Source organism: Aethalodelphis obliquidens, unplaced genomic scaffold, assembly GCF_003676395.1.
Source record: "Aethalodelphis obliquidens isolate GAN/ISIS:26980383/991018 unplaced genomic scaffold, ASM367639v1 scaffold35, whole genome shotgun sequence".
NCBI classification, from domain to species: Eukaryota; Metazoa; Chordata; class Mammalia; order Artiodactyla; family Delphinidae; genus Aethalodelphis; species Aethalodelphis obliquidens.
This window is the reverse complement of record NW_020837979.1, coordinates 9,480,024-9,497,113: the sequence shown is the minus strand read 5'-3', so window position 1 is coordinate 9,497,113 and position 17,090 is coordinate 9,480,024. Positions and strand designations below refer to the sequence as shown.

The window sequence follows — 17,090 nt, the reverse complement described above, 5'->3', positions numbered from 1 at the left end:
AAAAAAAAAAAAAAAAAAAAAAAAAAAAAAAAGAACCACTTTGCTCTCATCCCCCTGGCAAGAGGTAGGGATGATGAGGAATGTCATTTTTACTCCAGGCAGCCTTAAGCCTAGCTAAAAGTTGGGGATTCTATTAGAGAAAGGACAAACAGACGTTGTGGCTTATACCCAAGCAGGGACAGTTAGGTACTTTGATTTTCTTTCTTGGGAACTTGAACTGGATAGAAAATTGGCCACTTTATTGTGGGAAGGAAGGTGAGAACATGCACCAGCCTGAAGATAACCCCACTCTCAGCTGACGTTTCCTAGAGCTCCTTGGGAGTTTGAAAGACTTTCATGTTCCAGGGACCTTAAGGTCAGCGGTATCAACTATTAACTAATAGCTTCTTGAGGACCGGACTGAGGTGCTTTCCGGGACTGAGATTCTGCTTTTCAATATTTCGAGGTGCTGCATGGAATAAACATCCCTGGTTACTTGAGGTAATCTCTGCCCCCCGACAGTGGGTCGTGGAGGCGCAGTACAGGGGAAGCGACGTGGTGGGGTGAACATCCTTGGAACGCGGGCGCCTTCTCTCCGAGGGAGCAGAGCAGCCAGGGAGGAATCCTGGGTGGGTAGCGGGGCGCCGCCCTCTGCCAGTTACAGTTGGCTGGGAGTGAATTTCCCTCTCGAGGCGGGGTTTAGCGCGGCCGAACACGTCCTCCGGGGTTGGAGGCCAGAGTACACACTGAGGAAGGGGCGGCCCCTGGAGCGTCCAGGAAAGAGCTCTCCGAGAGGCCGAGCGCTGCTAATCACCCGGCACGGCCGTGCGCCATCGCAGAGATGCAGGGCCGGGGGCAAAGGCGGACCCGCGGGGTCCTCCGGGAAGCGTCCTCCGGTGACGCGCCGCCGCGCCCTGCGGAGGATTCTGGGAGTTGTAGTTCATTAGCGAGTTCGGGCTGGCGCGTCTCGGCACGGCCGGCTCCTAGATACCTTTGTCGCGAGCCGGGCCTCCACAGCGTTGTTCGCGAGGTCGAGCTTGGGCTCCAAGAGGGCTGAGCGCGTGTCCTTCGGAGTCTGAGTGGCCGGAAGGAGGGCGGTGGAGGGCCTCCGGGTGGAGGACACCGGGCTGCCCAGCTATAGGGTCGCGCGCGTGTTCCCGGGCCTCGGGGTGGACTAGAGCTGTGGACCCCCGGCCCCTAGTGCGTTCGTCGCGCCATTTTCCCACGGTCGTCACTTACGCCGGCGGGGAGGAAGTCACCATGGAGCCTAAGGGCAGAGGTGAGAATTTCAGAAGGATGCCGCCTGCTGGAGAGAAAAAAGGAGAAAGGCTGCCCTCTGGCTGGGGCAAGCTCTGGAAGGACAAGCATCACATCTTCTCTGGGAGGGAGCCCATTCCTACCAGCTGGTCTCATGTTGGGGTTTAAGGGGAGCCCGCTACCTACATTGCCCTGCTGGTCTTTAGGATGATGTATACCTCCTTTGCCACCCCCCGCCAAATCACCATATCTGACAATTTGGCTTTTCATAATGACTTTCTTTTGTTCTCACAGGAACCTCGTAAGGCGGTTATGGAGGAAGGAGACTATCAAATAGACCCATCTGGCAGATGGGGAAAGTGAGGATTCGAGAAGTCACAGGATTTATTTAGAGTACTTGGATTTTTTTCTCCACAGGCCCATTGCTTTTCTGAGAAAGCCAGTTTTGTATCTGAAAAGCCAATGTTCAAAAAGAATTTAACTAGTCTTTCATCCTGTGAGCCTGGAATAGAACAGGAGTGACTCATTGAGGCACGGATTGACACACCGAGACTTTGAGATTATTTTGACGACACTCAGCAGATGAGAAATGGAAATATGTATTTAAGTGTCCAGGATCTCCTAGCAGAGTTCTACTGGAGTTTAAGGGCAGAGGAGCATAGGAGGAACCTGAGGCAGCCATGGTCATGACTGTCTTGTATAAGAGATGTTGTGGGATTGTCCCTTGGTTCCCTGTGTTGACTCTTCTCAGGTGACAAGTAGTTGTGTGTGGCAGTTTCTGTGAGTGTACTGCAAGCAAGAGTAATCGCTGGGGCTCCTATTTCCACTTCTAGGGTCACTTTCTGAGAATTCAGACCTTCCCCATGCTGGAAACCCAAAAGAAAATGGCCTGACCTCTGTGCTGCTGACCCCTGCATACCAGGTGGGTTTAAATTTCTTCTTTTTTTTTCTGTTCTCAAAACATGAATATGGTTTCTAGCATTGTTATGGACTTGCTCAGCCGTGGTTCCTAGACCACTGGCTTCATCCTAATAAAATAATGAGCAGTGAACCTGATAGTAAATGCTCCTCGCAGGGACAGAACTTTCCCTCCTGGCATCACTTCTCTATCCACTTAGTGCTAGGTGCACACTTAAAAGCTCTTCAGTGCTGTGATTGGCCTCCTGGCGAGATGCAAAGGAATAAAAGCCAGTTGCCTCTGCCTTGTGAAGTTTACTGAGGAAATAAGATACAGATAAGTAAAATAGTTAAACAGCAAGAAGAAATATATAGAGAGAGAGAGAGAAAGAGAGAAATTACTAGTACAGACAAGTCATAAAAGACCTTAGAAGAGGTTTTCCATCCCCTAGAGTATTTGGGGGTAAAATGCTGGGATAAAAGCTGCATTTTGGAAGACAAGAGAGAGTAGGTAGTTGGAAAATAGAATATAGGAATATTCCAAGAGAGAACAGCTTTGACAAAAGTCTCCAAGTGATGAGAGAGTCAGAGGTCTTCAGGGAGAATGTGTGTCACTGTGAGTGAGCTGGAGTGTGGTGAGGGAAGTGTAGGCGTGTTGTAGCCAGACCACAGGAAAAATCCACACAGGATCTTATTCCAAAGGCAGATGAGGCCCCGTGAAAGTTTTTAGAGGCCCAGCAAGATGAAACATGCCGTGAATGATTGGAGAGAGAAGATTAGTCAAGATACTTCTGTAGGATCTGGTCTAGGATACTGGGAGAATGGCAGACCCGTGGTAAAGGCATTGGGACCGCCTGTCAAGCTCAGACCTGCCTCACAGCATCCAGGTGCTGACAGTGCATGCAAAACGCTAGGAAGAAACACCAGTACTGATTCTGATCTGAATTGGTAGATCTCTTTCAGAGGGAAGAGGAGAGAGAGTCAGTAGCATCTGCTGGATGGTAGATGTGGTCTACCTGTGCCCTCAAGCCCCCCACATACTCACACTGAGCAGCAGCTCCTTAAATGAGTTTGATTGCTGAGGTTTTCTCAGAACTAAAGTCTGAAAGGAACTGCTAGGCAGTCTGTTACTGCTGCGTTGATTGTAAAGAAAAGAGACTGTACAAATTACATGGCTTGTGTTGAGCACTCCTGAGGCATGTGGCCTTAAGGGACCATAACTTAAATAAAAAGGGAAGTTATTTCATAGTTCAAGTATTAGAAGAAGATTTAAATTATTTTGAGCAAGGGATTTTCAAAGTAAGTTCTCTTAACTTTGTGTCATTATGTGAATTATTTTACCAGTTGGTTTTGGAGGATATGTACACATATATACGTGTGTGTGTATACATATAACATGTATGTATGTATATACATATATATTCAGAGGCTATGGCAAAAGCGGTGTTTCAAAGAAAGCCATGACTGGTTCATTTGCTAGCATCCCAGGGACTGGTCTGTTTCAATGTGACTCCATTACATTGAAGTTGTATAGAAAAAATTTTTAATAGAGTTAGAAAAATTATTAGACATTTGTTTTATCAGCAGTAAACAGATTCAGCTCTAGATTCAAAGGAGCATTACCCACCCTGCGCACTCTCCCTACATTTTAGTAGACGGTCTAAACTTTGTGCCTGTCATCTAGGTCAAGGTAAGGTAAAGTAAACACTCCTGTAATGTTTTCAATGTTTGATACACTTCTGTTCCCCTCCCACCTCTGTTCCCAGGCACACTTTTATAGAACACCCCATTTAAACTTAATTCTTGTTTCTATTAATTCTTGTTCAAGTGTTTCACCTTCTTTTAATTCTTTGACAAATATTCACCGTGTTCGGGCTCTGTGCCAAAGACTAGGGCTGCTTCACTGGGAAAAATTAAACCTGGCCTCTACTCTCTTCGAGGTTAGCTTCTAATGGGACAGACAGACGTTAATCACAAAGTCCCCTTGCTGTATGCATAGCCCAAGAGGAGGGAAGGAACATGGTGCTACCACCCAGAGAATCAGGGAAGGCTTCCCTGAGGAGGTAACCCCTGAGCTGAGATCCGAAGTGTGAGTAGGATTAAAATAGCTGAAAGGATGGGGAAAGGGGGGAACATTCAGGGACAGAAAGCAGTGTGTGTAAAGGGGCAGAAGGGAGGGAGTATGACGTACATTTCAGGCAGCCAAAGGGCAGCCGGCAGCTGGAGCACAGAGAATGCAGGAGAAGCAGTGTATGATGGGGTAGAGAGGAGATGGTGGAGGTGGGGGGAGAGTGGTCAGACTGACTGGGGAGAAATGGCAAGAACACTTTCGGAACTCTGATAATTTGGGCTTGAAATCTGGTTTGTTTGTTTGTTTTTGCGGTACGCAGGCCTCTCACTGCTGTGGCCTCTCCCGCTGAGGAGCACAGGCTCTGGACGCGCAGGTTCAGCGGCTATGGCTCACGGGCCCAGCCGCTCCGTGGCATGTGGGATCTTCCCGGACCGGGCCACGAACCCGTGTCTCCTGCATCGGCAGGCGGACTCTCAACCACTGCGCCACCCAGGAAGCCCTTGAAATACTGTTTTACAAATCTATATACTGTGACGTGTGTAGCAAACACCTTAATTTTTAGAAAATATATTGGACTGATTTTATTCTCAAAGGAAAACGAGAGAGAAAAATAATTCATATTTCTTGAATCTCTTGTATTTTAAAAACATACCATAAAGAAAATACTTAATTCATAATTATATTTTCTCCACTTTCCCATATCTAAATAGTAAGGATTTCTGTAGTTCTATAATTTAACTTTTCACCACGTAAACTAGTAACTTGGTACCTTCAGATTTTACCCTGCAGGTGTTCTTTCCCACTTGCAGGTTACATGCGATTCTGATGCGTGGAGGTAAGGAGCAAGTCTGTGACTCCAGATACACCAGAGAATCTTAGTATTGGAAGGGATGGTAGAGGTCGTTTTGTCTAACCTTCCTGTCCTTCCTGTCTTTCTCCTCTTATGCCATCTGTTTGAGTCCTTCCCAGAGGCTTCTGGAAGGATGTCCCTTGGTGAGCACTTGATGTGTTCGGTTTTTCAGGAGTCGATGATCAGGGATATGGCTGAGGCTCTCACCCAGTGGGGGCAGCTGAACACTCCTCAAGGAGATGTGCCTGAGAAGCATAGGAATCTGGTCTTGCTGGGTAAGCATCACCCCGGCCCCCACCCAGTGTGGGAATTTACCCAGTGTGGTACCTTTGCTTCCTCAGTTCCTAGGAGCTCTGACGTTCTTAGATTCAAAGATTCTTAATCCCTGTGTAAAGTCTGATGCAGGCAATTTCTTCTTTTTGTTTCTGGATATAAGTTTAAACCTTCTGGAGTCAGAAGTGGACACCTTTATATCGTAATTGCCTAGGCGGTAGCGTCCTTCTTCCCTACTCCCTGACCAAGGATGTTGAGACAAAGTTCTAATAAAAACACCTCTTAAGAGATGGGTGCTTATTCTTTTAATAGGGAGAGGTAAAAACAAGTGATTCAATTATTCTGAACTCAAATAGACCCCATATCAATCTTCCTACCTTCTTCTGAACGCTGTTGAGGGAGAAATCCAGAACCGACCTTTCTCTCTCTTATACTGACTGTCTTTTCTAACGACCAAGGAGCTAACACTGAGCTCTTTACCAGACTCCTTTTTCTTTCCCCACAAACAGGGCTTCCAATTTCCAAGCCTGATGTAATCTCTCAGTTAGAGTGTGGGGAGGAGCTGGAGAGAGAAGTCTCAAAAGCAACTAGTCCAGGTGAGTGATTTTTGGAAACAGTAAACATAAAACCCAGATGGTCAGTGGGAAAAGCATCTTTGCAATGCTTGTGGAGGAGCCTTTCCAGATTTCGCTAGACCCATGGAAAGCTTGAAGTGAACTGCCTTTCTCCTGGGCCATACTCCAGCTCTGTGTATGCTGACCTGTTATAGAGTCATAATTTTATTTTTTAGAAAATCAGTACTTTCCACCCTTTCAAACCAATTCTTTTTCCCAAATAAGGTGAAATAATGTTTGTTAATAATTTGTTTGGGTGCAAGGCTCTAAACCAGGTTTTTAATTTTATTTATTTATTTATATATATATTTTTTGCGTTACGCGGGCCTCTCACTGTTGTAGCCTCTCCCGTTGTGGAGCACAGGCTCCGGATGTGCAGGCTCAGTGGCCATGGCTCACAGGCCCAGCCGCTCTGCGACATGTGGGATCCTCCCGGACTGGGGCACGAACCCGTGTACCCTACATCAGCAGGCGGACTCCCAACCACTGCGCCACCAGGGAAGCCCCAGGTTTTTTCATGTATGTTATTTTATCTCTGCAGGATAACGTGACTTTTTGTCTCAGAACAATGACTATAAATTGATCTCTGAGTCGTCCCTTGCCTTCTTCTCTAAGTGGAGGTAGCATAGCATAGTGGTTAAGAGTGCAGACTTTGGAACCACTCTTCCTGGGTTCAAAGCCAATGTGAACTACTTACTAGCTGTGTGAGCTTTAACAGATTGATTATTCTTTCTGTGACTCAAATTCCCCAACTGTAAAATGTGGGTAACGATAGCACTTAACTCATAGGGTTGTTGTGAGGATCAAATGAAATAATCCAAGGGAATGCTTAGAACAGTACGTGGCTATGTGCTAAGCAAATGATAGCTAATGATTAAGTCCTGCTAACTTTTCTTTTGAAAGATGTCATGGATTTGAGCCTATCACTTTTGTCAAACTGGATACTGCAATAGACTACCAGCTAATTATACTTTCTTTAGCTTTTAATTATACTTTCTTATCCTTGTCTAATTAGGCAGCATAATACTGCCAGATTTCCCACAGTGAGTTGTTTACTCTGCCAGTTCTCTATTCCTCTACCTGCCTTCAAGACCTACCTGCCTAGTCATTTTATCTTCTCTGTTCAACTTGAACCCTTAACACGAGACAGGCAAGTCTCTGACTATCCTCCGCTAACCATGTGTTTTCTGCAAATGTTTGGGGCTTCAGTTCTTCCACTCCCCTTAGCTAAAAGTCCATTTGCCTTTAAGCTGTTTCTACCTATTTATCCTTACAATCCTAGCCACCTCCTTGATTATGATACGTCATTGAGAAGGTTATATCATATTGATTTATTTCACGTAGAGTCATGGTTGGAATGGATGGTAATGACCATTTAAGCCTAGAATACTTAAAAATTTCTAACAGTGCAGGTTTTTCCCCCAAACTCTTCCTAAGAAGCCTGGAATTTGGGGACAGGTGTCCTGACAGGTTGGGGACCAATCTGAGCATGTGGGGATTTGACCTTCCCCTCCCCACACACTACTTATTTTTTTGTAAAGGTTGGTTCTGTTTTGCTGTTTCCAATTTGTTTGGTGTGGCGCAATCAGAGATGATCAGTTGCTTTTTAATTACTAATTGAATTTGTAGATCTGAACTACCTTGAATGCTAGCTTCTAGGATTTGTGTCTCACCTTGAGACAGTGGAACCAACAGAGATTTTTGTGTAAGAGGTATGCTTTTAAAAGGTTAGTCTGCCAGCAGTGATTGGGACATATTGGAACAAGAAAAGATTGGTGGTAAGATCAGCTATTGATGGACATTCTCAGGGCATGATGCTCTGGTGAGGTGGTGACAGTGGGCAATCCATGGGAGACCATCATTTTCTGATCCCAGTCCAGTCTCCACCAGACCCTGTTTCTTATCTGCTATTTCCCCCATCACCTGTGTTTAGTCTTGTTCTGTTATTCTTTCTCATTTCCTCCCCTGCTGGATACAGGAATGTTGAGCACTGCTTTGCCCAGTCATCTTTCTTTTCTCATGCTCTCTCAAGGTTGCAGGGCTATTTTTGAGAACTTACAAGTTCCTCTGTCCCCTGTAAGCATTTTTTGTTTGTTTCATTATTTTCCTACCACGGCAATTATTTTTCTCTCAGTGTAGGAAATGATACATTGTATTTTTGTTTCTTTCACACTGGGATACAGGACTGGAATGCAAGGAGCTAACTCCAGAGCAGGACATTTCTGAAGAAGAATTAGCCCCTGTTAACACTGGGGTGTTAATAGAGAGATTTCCAAAGGAAAGTTCCAGTGAATGTGAGGATTCTTTAGAGAGTCAGCAGGAAAACCATGAGAAATATTTAATACAAGAGGTTGTCCCTCAGAAGAAACCTTCTGGGGAGAGAAGTTACCAGTGTAATGGATTTGGAAGAAATTTTAGTCGGAGGACATTCCTTGTTCAGCAGCAAGGAGAGCGACGACACAATTGTGATTCATTTAAAAAGAACTTGAAACAAAATTCAGATCTAATGAAACATGAGAAAATTTGTGCAGAAAAGAAGCCTTGGAAGTGTAATGAGTGTGAAAAGGCCTTTAGTTACTACTCAGCTTTTGTCTTACATCAGAGAATTCACACAGGAGAAAAACCCTACGAATGTAATGAATGTGGTAAATCCTTTAGTCAGAGCATACACCTTACTCTACACCAGAGAATTCATACGGGAGAGAAACCTTACAAATGTCACGAATGTGGGAAAGCCTTCAGTCACCGCTCAGCCCTTATTCGGCATCATATAATCCATACTGGGGAGAAACCCTATGAATGCAATGCATGTGGGAAGGCCTTTAATCAGAGTTCATACCTCACTCAACATCAGCGAATTCATACTGGAGAGAAACCTTATGAGTGTAATGAATGTGGAAAGGCCTTCAGCCAAAGCACATTCCTTACCCAGCATCAGGTCATTCACACTGGAGAAAAACCCTATAAGTGTAATGAATGTAGGAAAGCGTTTAGTGATCGTTCAGGCCTTATTCAGCACCAGAGAACTCATACTGGGGAGAGGCCTTATGAGTGTAATGAATGTGGGAAAGCCTTTGGCTACTGTTCAGCCCTGACTCAACACCAGAGAACTCACACTGGGGAGAAACCCTACAAATGCAATGATTGTGCCAAAGCCTTCAGTGACCGCTCAGCCCTTATTCGTCATCAGAGAACACACACTGGAGAGAAACCTTACAAGTGTAAGGATTGTGGAAAAGCTTTCAGCCAGAGTTCATCTCTTACAAAGCATCAGAAAACTCACACTGGAGAAAAACCTTATAAGTGTAAGGAATGTGGAAAAGCTTTCAGCCAGAATTCATCCCTTTCTCAACATCAGAAAACTCATTCTGGAGGGAAAACCAAGGAATATGGAAAAGCCTTTAGTGAGCACTCAGCCTTTGGCCAGCAAAAGAGAATTCATACTGGATAAAGGTCCTGTACATGTAGTATGTTCAGAACATATTTATTGAACAATTACTATACATGCTGTGAGGGCTACAAAGGAATTTAAGACTGTGTTACAAAAAAAGATCTAATTGAGAAGTCATTGTTGATATGGGACATAGCTTATTTAGAGTGTGAAAGAAGGGTTTTACATTTTTTTAAGTAACAGAGGAAGTTGTGTATTTCCCTGGGGAGAGAGGGAAATTATTTCCAACACCCTAATGTGTATGTAAGCTACCAAATCCTTGCGAGAGAAATAGGGTGTGCCATGATGGAAAGAGGCCATCTTGGCTGGGGTAGGTGGTCTCATAATGCTAAGGAGATGAAGTTTTGAAGGGAAATTGCAAGGGTGGAAATAAGAGGTTGGCAATTCACAATGAACCTGTACAGGGTTGAGAGTGGTGGTGGAAGGGACGTTGTCCTTGGTCTTAAATACCAGAGCACTTAGGAGGTGGATAGAAAGCATAGACAAAAAGAGCTTGGGGATGAACTCAAATGTTGATTGAGATAACTACTTAAATGAGTACCAAGAACCAGGAAAAATATCAGTCAGGCTTGTTAGTCACAAAGTTTCCATCTTGAAGCCAAGGAATATTGGCCTGGCAAGTCCACTTCTGCACTTTTGGTCTTTTAAACAATGTTCATTGAGAAGTTACCTACTAAGAATCACAACTCCAAGGGTCAAGGCTGACAACCTAGAAAGGGAGATTACAGAAGGGACCTCTGATGCTTTCAGTCTGTTTTAAGGTGAGTTACCTGAGAATGTGCATATTTATAAAAATTTGCCTCAGTTGTATGTAGTTTGTACCCTAAGCTTTTTCATACCATCGTTTAATTTACCTGTAGACCTGAACTGACGCGGCATATTAGGTAGTAAACAACTTGAAAACACCAGAAACACCTTTCATCATTTTACTCTTAAATACAGGCAGGTGACATCTTTATATTTGTTTTTTTTTTTTTCACTGAAACTTTGAAGATTATTTTTGCAAACATTTTGAGTACTGTGTTTTTAGTGGTTACAAGTTCGACTGTGATGTCTTAGTGTGCACTTCTTTCAGTTTATCCTGCTTTCTGTGCTTCTTGAGGCTGTAGGTATGTGTCTCTTGCCAGATTTGAGGGATTCTCAGCCACCATTTCTTTGAATACATCTTCAGCCTCCACCCCCACCCCTTCTAACAAATGTTAGACCTGTAGTCTCACAGGTTCCTGAGACTCTGTTTACTTACTTTTTGGTACGTTTTTATCTTAGTCTGCATGGGTTGCCATAGCAAAGTGCCATAGCTTGGGTGACTCAAACAAAGGAAATTAATTTCTCACAGTTTTGGAGGCTGGAAGTCCAAGATCAAGGTGTTGGCCTTGGTCTCTGATGAGGGCTCTCTTCCTGGCTTGCAGATGGCTGCCTTCTTGCTGTGTCCTCATATGGCCTTTTCTTGGTTCCTGAGCATGGAAGGAGAGAAAGAAAGTGCTTGCTCTCTTCCTTTTGTAAAACCACCAGTCCTGTCCGATTAGGAATCCAGCCTTATGACCTCATGTAGCCTTAATTTACTCTGAAAAACCCTATCTCCAAATACAGTCTCATTGGAAGTTAGCACTTCAACATATGAATTTTGGTGGGATACAATTCAGTCCATAGCATTTCAGTCCCTGGCCCCCCAAATTCATGTTCTCACATGCAAAAATATATCCAGTCCCTCCCAACAACCCCCAAAGTCTTAACTTATTGCAGCATCAACTCTGAAGTCAAGTTCAAAGTCTCACCTAAATATCACATAAATGAGATATGGGTGAGATTTGAAGTATCATTCATCCTGAGGCAAAATTCATGTCCAGCTGTGAACCTGTGACACCAGATAGGTGACGTGCTTCCAAAATTCGATTGTGGGGCAGCATAAGATAGACATTCTCACTCCAAAAAGGAGAAATAGGAAAGAAGGAAGGGGTGATGGATCCCAAGCAAGCCCAAAACCTAGCAAAGCAAGCTCCATGAGATCTTCAGGTGAGGATAAACCTCTCTGGCTTTGTGTCCCACCTTCCAGACCTGCTCGTGCAGCCATCCTGCTGCCAAGCTCTGCTGGGCAGCCCTGCCTCCAAACTGTGGCTGGAGGCCGTCTGGCCTGTTGAAACCAAGCTGATGTCCCCACCCTTTGAAACTGAGGAGGCAGCCTCAAGATCTCTGAGTCGACTTCAGAGTCATTCTTCCCTTTCTTGAAGCACGGCGCACATTTGCAGCTGAATAAGCTCTATTGTCTGGCCCTATAGGATCTAAGAAGTCCAACAGCCTTCCTTCATTTGTCTGGTTTTTCTATCCCCTTTAGTCCCAGCTGGCTGTGTTTCTGCTGGTATAGTCCCATTTCTGTCCCTGGCTTCTGCTGAGATGGCTGATTAAATCTACGAGTCACACCCATGATCTCTTTATCAAATGGTTGCTCAGCCTCGCCCTTAGTGTTCTCTTCAGAACAAGTTTTCTCGTGTTTTGCAACATGGATAGAATTTACCAAACCTCCAAGTTCTAGTTCCTTTTGGGTTAACAATTACTTTTTCATTCATCTCTCTTCTCTCGAATATTTTTTTTCTTGGCTGGGTTGGGTCTTCGTTGTTGCGCACAGGCTTTCTCTAGTCGGGGCGAGTGGGGGCTATTCTTCGTTGCGGTGCGTGGGCTACTCATTGTGGTGGCTTCTCTTGTTGCTGAACGTGGGCTCTAGATGCGTGGGCTTCAGTAGTTGTGGCGCATGGGCTCAGGAGATTTGGCACACGGGCTTAGTTGTTCTGCGGCATGTGGGATCTTCCTGGACCAGGGCTCAAACCAGTGTCCCCTGCACTGGCAGGCAGATTCTTAACCACTGCGCCACCAGGGAGGTCCCTCTCCTCTCGAATTTTGCTCTAATCAGTAAGGCACACCCAAGCTGTGCCTTCAATACTTTGCTTGGAAATCTCCTATGTTGAACATCCAGTTTCATTGCTCACACGTTCTACATTCCACAGAACACTGGAACACAGTGCAGTGAAGTTCTTTGCCACTTTACAACAAGGATTGCCTTTCTTCCCGTTTCCAATGATGTGTTCCTCATTTCTGATGTCTGAGACCTCACCAGAATGGCCTTTAATTCTAGGAGGCACCTCAAAACTCTTCCAGCCTCTTTCCGTAACCCAGTTCCAAAGCTACTTCCACATTCTTAGGTATTTGTTAGAGCAGCATCCCTTTTCTAGGTACCAAAACCTGTCTTAATCTGTTTGTGTTCCAAACCAAAATATAGGCAGACCTTGTTTTATTGTGTTTCATTTTATTTGCACTTTGCAGGTATTGTGGGATTGTTTTTTTGTTTTTTGTTTTCCAAATGTAAGGTTTGTGGCAACCTGGTGTTGAGCAACTCTATTGGTGCCATTTTTCCAACAGCATTTTCTCAGTTCATGTCTCTGTCATATTTTGGTAATTCTCTCAATATTTCAAACTTTTTCATTATTATTATATGTGTTATGGTGATCTGTGAACAGTGGTCTTTGATGTTACTAGTATGATTCGCTGAAAGTTAGCATCTTTTAGCAATAAAGTTTTTTTTGTGTGTGTGTGTGGTATGCGGGCCTCTCACTGTTGTGGCCTCTCCCATTGCGGAGCACAGGCTCCAGATGCGCAGACTCAGCGGCCATGGCTCACGGGCCCAGCCGCTCCGCGGCATGTGGGATCTTCCCAGACCAGGGCACAAACCCATGTCCCCTGCATCGGCAGGCGGACTCTCAACCACTGCGCCACCAGGGAAGCCTGCAATAAAGTATTTTTAAATCGAGGTACGTACTTGTTTTTTAGACATAATACCATTGCACACTCGATAGACTACAGTGTAAAGATAACTTTTATATGCACTGGGAAACCAAAAAACAGTATGTGACTCACCGTTGCGATATTCACTTTATTGTGGCTTTCTGGAACTGAACACACAATATCTCTGAGGTGTGCCTGTACCATAGGCTGGGTGGCTCAAACAGAGATTTAATTCTCACAGCTCTGGAGCTGGGAAGGCTAAGATGATTTGGTTTCAAGGGGCCAGCAGATTTGGTTTCTGGTAGGAGCTCTCTTCCTGGCTTGCAGGTGGCCACCTTCTTGCTGTGTTTTCATGGCCTTCCCTCAGTGCATGGGTGTGGAGAGAGAGAATTCTTTCCCCCTCTTCTTAGAAGTCTACCAGTCTTATCACATTAAGACCCCATACTTATAACCTCATTTAACCTAATTACCCTCTAAAAGCCCCATCTCTAAATACAGTCATATTGGGGGTTAGGGCTTCAACATATAAATTCAGGGGACACAGTTCAGTCCATAGCAATTTTCTCTTTGTTGTTCAGATTGGGTATTTTCTATTGTTCTGTCTTCAAGTTCACTGGTTCCTCTGTCCCTTCCATTCTACTATTTGAGCCCATTATTGGGTTTTATGTCAGTTATTGTGTTTTTCACTTGCATTTGATTCTCTATTCTGTTTCTCTGCTGAGACTTCTATTTTTTAAATTTGGATCAGGTGTGTTTGTAATTGCTCACCGAGGCATTGTTATAATGACTGTTTTAAAATCCTTGTCAGGTAATTCTCACATCTGTGCCATGTCAGTGTTGGCATCTGTGGATCATCTCACTCAGGTTGAGATTTTCCTGGTTCTTTGTGTGATGAGTGATTTTCCATTGAAATCTGGACATTTTGAGTATTATGAGGCCCTGACTCTCTTTGGAGCTTCCGTCTGGGCAGCCTTCCTCTGACACTGCTCTGGTGGAAAGGGTTGGGGGGACACTGCCTTATGACTATAAGTTGGTGTTGGAAGTCCCGGTCCATCATTGGCCTCTGTTGATACGTGGGACAGGGATCCTCAGTACTGCTGGGCTGGGGGTGCGGAGGAGTTCCAGCTCCCCACGTGGCCCCCACTGACACCACACCAGTAAGGAAGGGGAGAGACGTCTTGTCTCTGAGTAGGGTTGGAAGCCTAGTCTCCCCAGAGGGTCCCCGGTGACACTGCTGAGGTGGGATGGGGGAGGGGTTGGCTTTGACAATCCTGTCCCTCACTTGACCTTCTCTGACACCACTCAGGGTGGGGATGCGGCATTGAGGAGCCTCATTACAGCCTGTGAGGGTGGATATGTAGGCTCCCCACTTGGCCTTTGTTGGTTGTGGATAAGAGCACAGTTTTTTTCCATGGTCTCTGGCCGGAGTAGGGTGGTTCTTGTCTAAAAGTTTTCTGTCTTGCTAAGCTGCTCTTTTTTCCTAGTCCTTTGGCTAGAATGAGCAGACTTTTCTTGGGCTTTTTTTTTTGGTCTGTGCTTGTTGTTGTTTCTGGATTTCCTGCTTCTTCAGAACCCAGTCTGGGACAAATGAAGCAAAAAGAAAACCCAAGGAGCCCTGCGTTGTTCTTCAGGTCCAGAGGTCCCCAGCCTGTCTGTATTCTCTCCACCTTTCAGAATCTTATGTTGTTTTCTATAGAACGTGCAGGGGTTTTAGGTATACTTAGAGAAATAGGGGAAATCACCACTCCATCTTTCCCATGACATCCTCCGTCTGACACTGAAATGGCAGGTCAAGTTGCATCAAAGGTTTGTAGCTTACACCGGGCATTTGTAACCAAGTAAGGACCAAGAGGAATGCTCACTTGTTCCCCAAAGATACATTGCCTAGTTGGAAGGTAGAAACTATCAGGCTGCAAGCGTCATCTAGCTTTGAGGGAACTATAGTTTTTAAGTTGAGGAAATACCAGCATTTAATTGTAGTTTACAAATTCAAGAAGGAAGAATAGATATGACTAAGAATATAAACTATGAGGTTAAGCATTTTTATTTGTATCTTTGCTCCAAGAACATGTGAGGACCACTGGAGAATTAGATTCAGAATTGTGTGTTTTTTTCCTATTATGTATTATTTATGTGTGTATATCACAGAGAACCAACAAAATAAAGAAGGATAATAATTGGAATTTGGGACAAATCACGTCATCCTTTTAAATCTGTTTCTTCATTTATATATATTTTAAAATGTCATACCTCCTTGAGAGTGGCTAGATTAGGTAGATAATGGATGCAGAGTGATTTGTAAGCTATCAAGTACTGTATGACTATTAGGTATTGGTATAGCTGTTTATATGACCTGCCATCATGTAAGCTTTATGATGGTGTAGCCCAATAAAATGATGATGAATATAACATGTGTCTTTTAATCTTTTATTTAAAAAAGTTTTTTTTAATGAACAGTAGTAAAATCTGCATCTTTTGAGATGATTGTATGGTTTTCTGTAATCTGTTAATGTGGTAAATTACATTGATAAATTTTCTAATGTTAAGGAACACTTGCATTCCTGGGATTTACACAACTTAATGATTTTCCCTACCCTTGGAAGAGTTTGTGCTCCTTGAATGTTTAGTTACATTCACCTGTTAAACTGAGATTATTGTTGTATAGTGTGTGTTTTGACTGGTTTTAGGGGATATTCAGATTTTCTATCTCTTCTTGGATTTTTTTAAGTTAGTCTTTTCTAAAAGTTTTCTTTTTTGCCATTAAGTTGTTCAAATATTTTTATTTTATTTAAAATCCCTGTTTTATCTGTAGTTATGATCTCTTTTTCATTCCTGGAATTGCTTATTTGTCTCCTCTTCTTTTCTCTTGATTGTGTTTCCAGAGGTTTGTCAGTTTTACTACTCCAAAAAAAAACCTGGCTTTTGGGCATTTTATAAAATCAACTTTATTAAAGTATACTTTTAGATAAATAAATTCACCCATTTAAAGTGTCCAATGAGTTTGATAAATATAATACCTGTTTAACCACCAAACTTGTGTGTGTGTGTTTATAGTATGGTTTTTTCCTTCTCTCTTTCCTCCTTTAATCTCATTGACCCAACTATTAATTTCATTGATTTGTTTCTATTGTTTATTCTCTATTTTATTTATTTCTGCTCTAATCTTTATTAGTTTCTTCCTTCTGCTAACTTTAATCTTAGTTCTTTTTTTTTTTTTTTTTTGTGGTACGTGGGCCTCTCACTGTTGTGGCCTCTCCCGTTGCGGAGCACAGGCTCCGGACGCGCAGGCTCAGCGGCCATGGCTCACGGGCCTAGCCGCTCTGCAGCATGTGGGATCTTCCCAGACCAGGGCACGAACCCGTGTCCCTTGCATCGGCAGGCGGACTCTCAACCACTGCGCCACCAGGGAAGCCCCAGTTCTTTTTTTTAAAATATTTTTCTGATGTGGACCATTTTTAAAGTCTTTATTGAATTTGTTACAATATTGTTTCTGTTTTATGTTTTGGTGTTTTTTCTGATTTCGTTTTTGGTTTTTTATTTGGCCACAAGGCATGTGGGATCTTAGCTCCCCAACCAGGGATCGAACCCACACCCCCTGCATTGGAAGGCAAAGTCTTAACCACTGGACCGCCAGGGAAGTCCCTAGTTTGTTCTTCTTTTACTGCTTCCTTGAGGTATAAAGTTAGGTTGTTGATTTGAGTTCTTTTTTAGTGTAGGTATCTACTACTATAAACTTCCCTTTTGGTACTGCTTTTGCTGCAAACCATAAGTTTTAGTATGTTGTGTTTTCATTTTCATTTGTCTCAATATTTTTTTTTTTTTTTTTTTGCGGTACGCGGGCCTCTTACTGTTGTGGCCTCTCCCGTTGCAGAGCACAGGCTCCGGACGCACAGGTTCAGCGGCCATGGCTCACGGGCCCAGCTG

General features: G+C 43.8%; 1 protein-coding gene across 2 annotated transcripts in view; it reads left to right on the top strand.

Annotated features, from left to right (window-relative positions):
- LOC113632088 (zinc finger protein 2) overlaps window positions 1-13,076 on the top strand; it is a 61,337-nt gene extending 48,261 nt beyond the window's left edge. Inside the window, exons 1-6 of one of the 2 annotated variants that reach the window (XR_003437662.1) lie at window positions 64-1,258; window positions 2,070-2,158; window positions 5,227-5,329; window positions 5,837-5,923; window positions 8,125-10,153; window positions 13,027-13,076. Coding sequence is in view for 1 of the 2 variants with exons in the window: in XM_027128988.1 (XP_026984789.1) it covers window positions 1,240-1,258; window positions 2,070-2,158; window positions 5,227-5,329; window positions 5,837-5,923; window positions 8,125-9,392 (1,566 nt within the window). In the remaining variant the exon portion in view is untranslated. Of the gene's footprint in view, window positions 1,259-2,069; window positions 2,159-5,226; window positions 5,330-5,836; window positions 5,924-8,124; window positions 10,801-13,026 lie in introns of those variants that run through there. The other variant, XM_027128988.1, reaches the window with a different exon arrangement.
- Window positions 13,077-17,090: the final 4,014 nt, after the last annotated feature.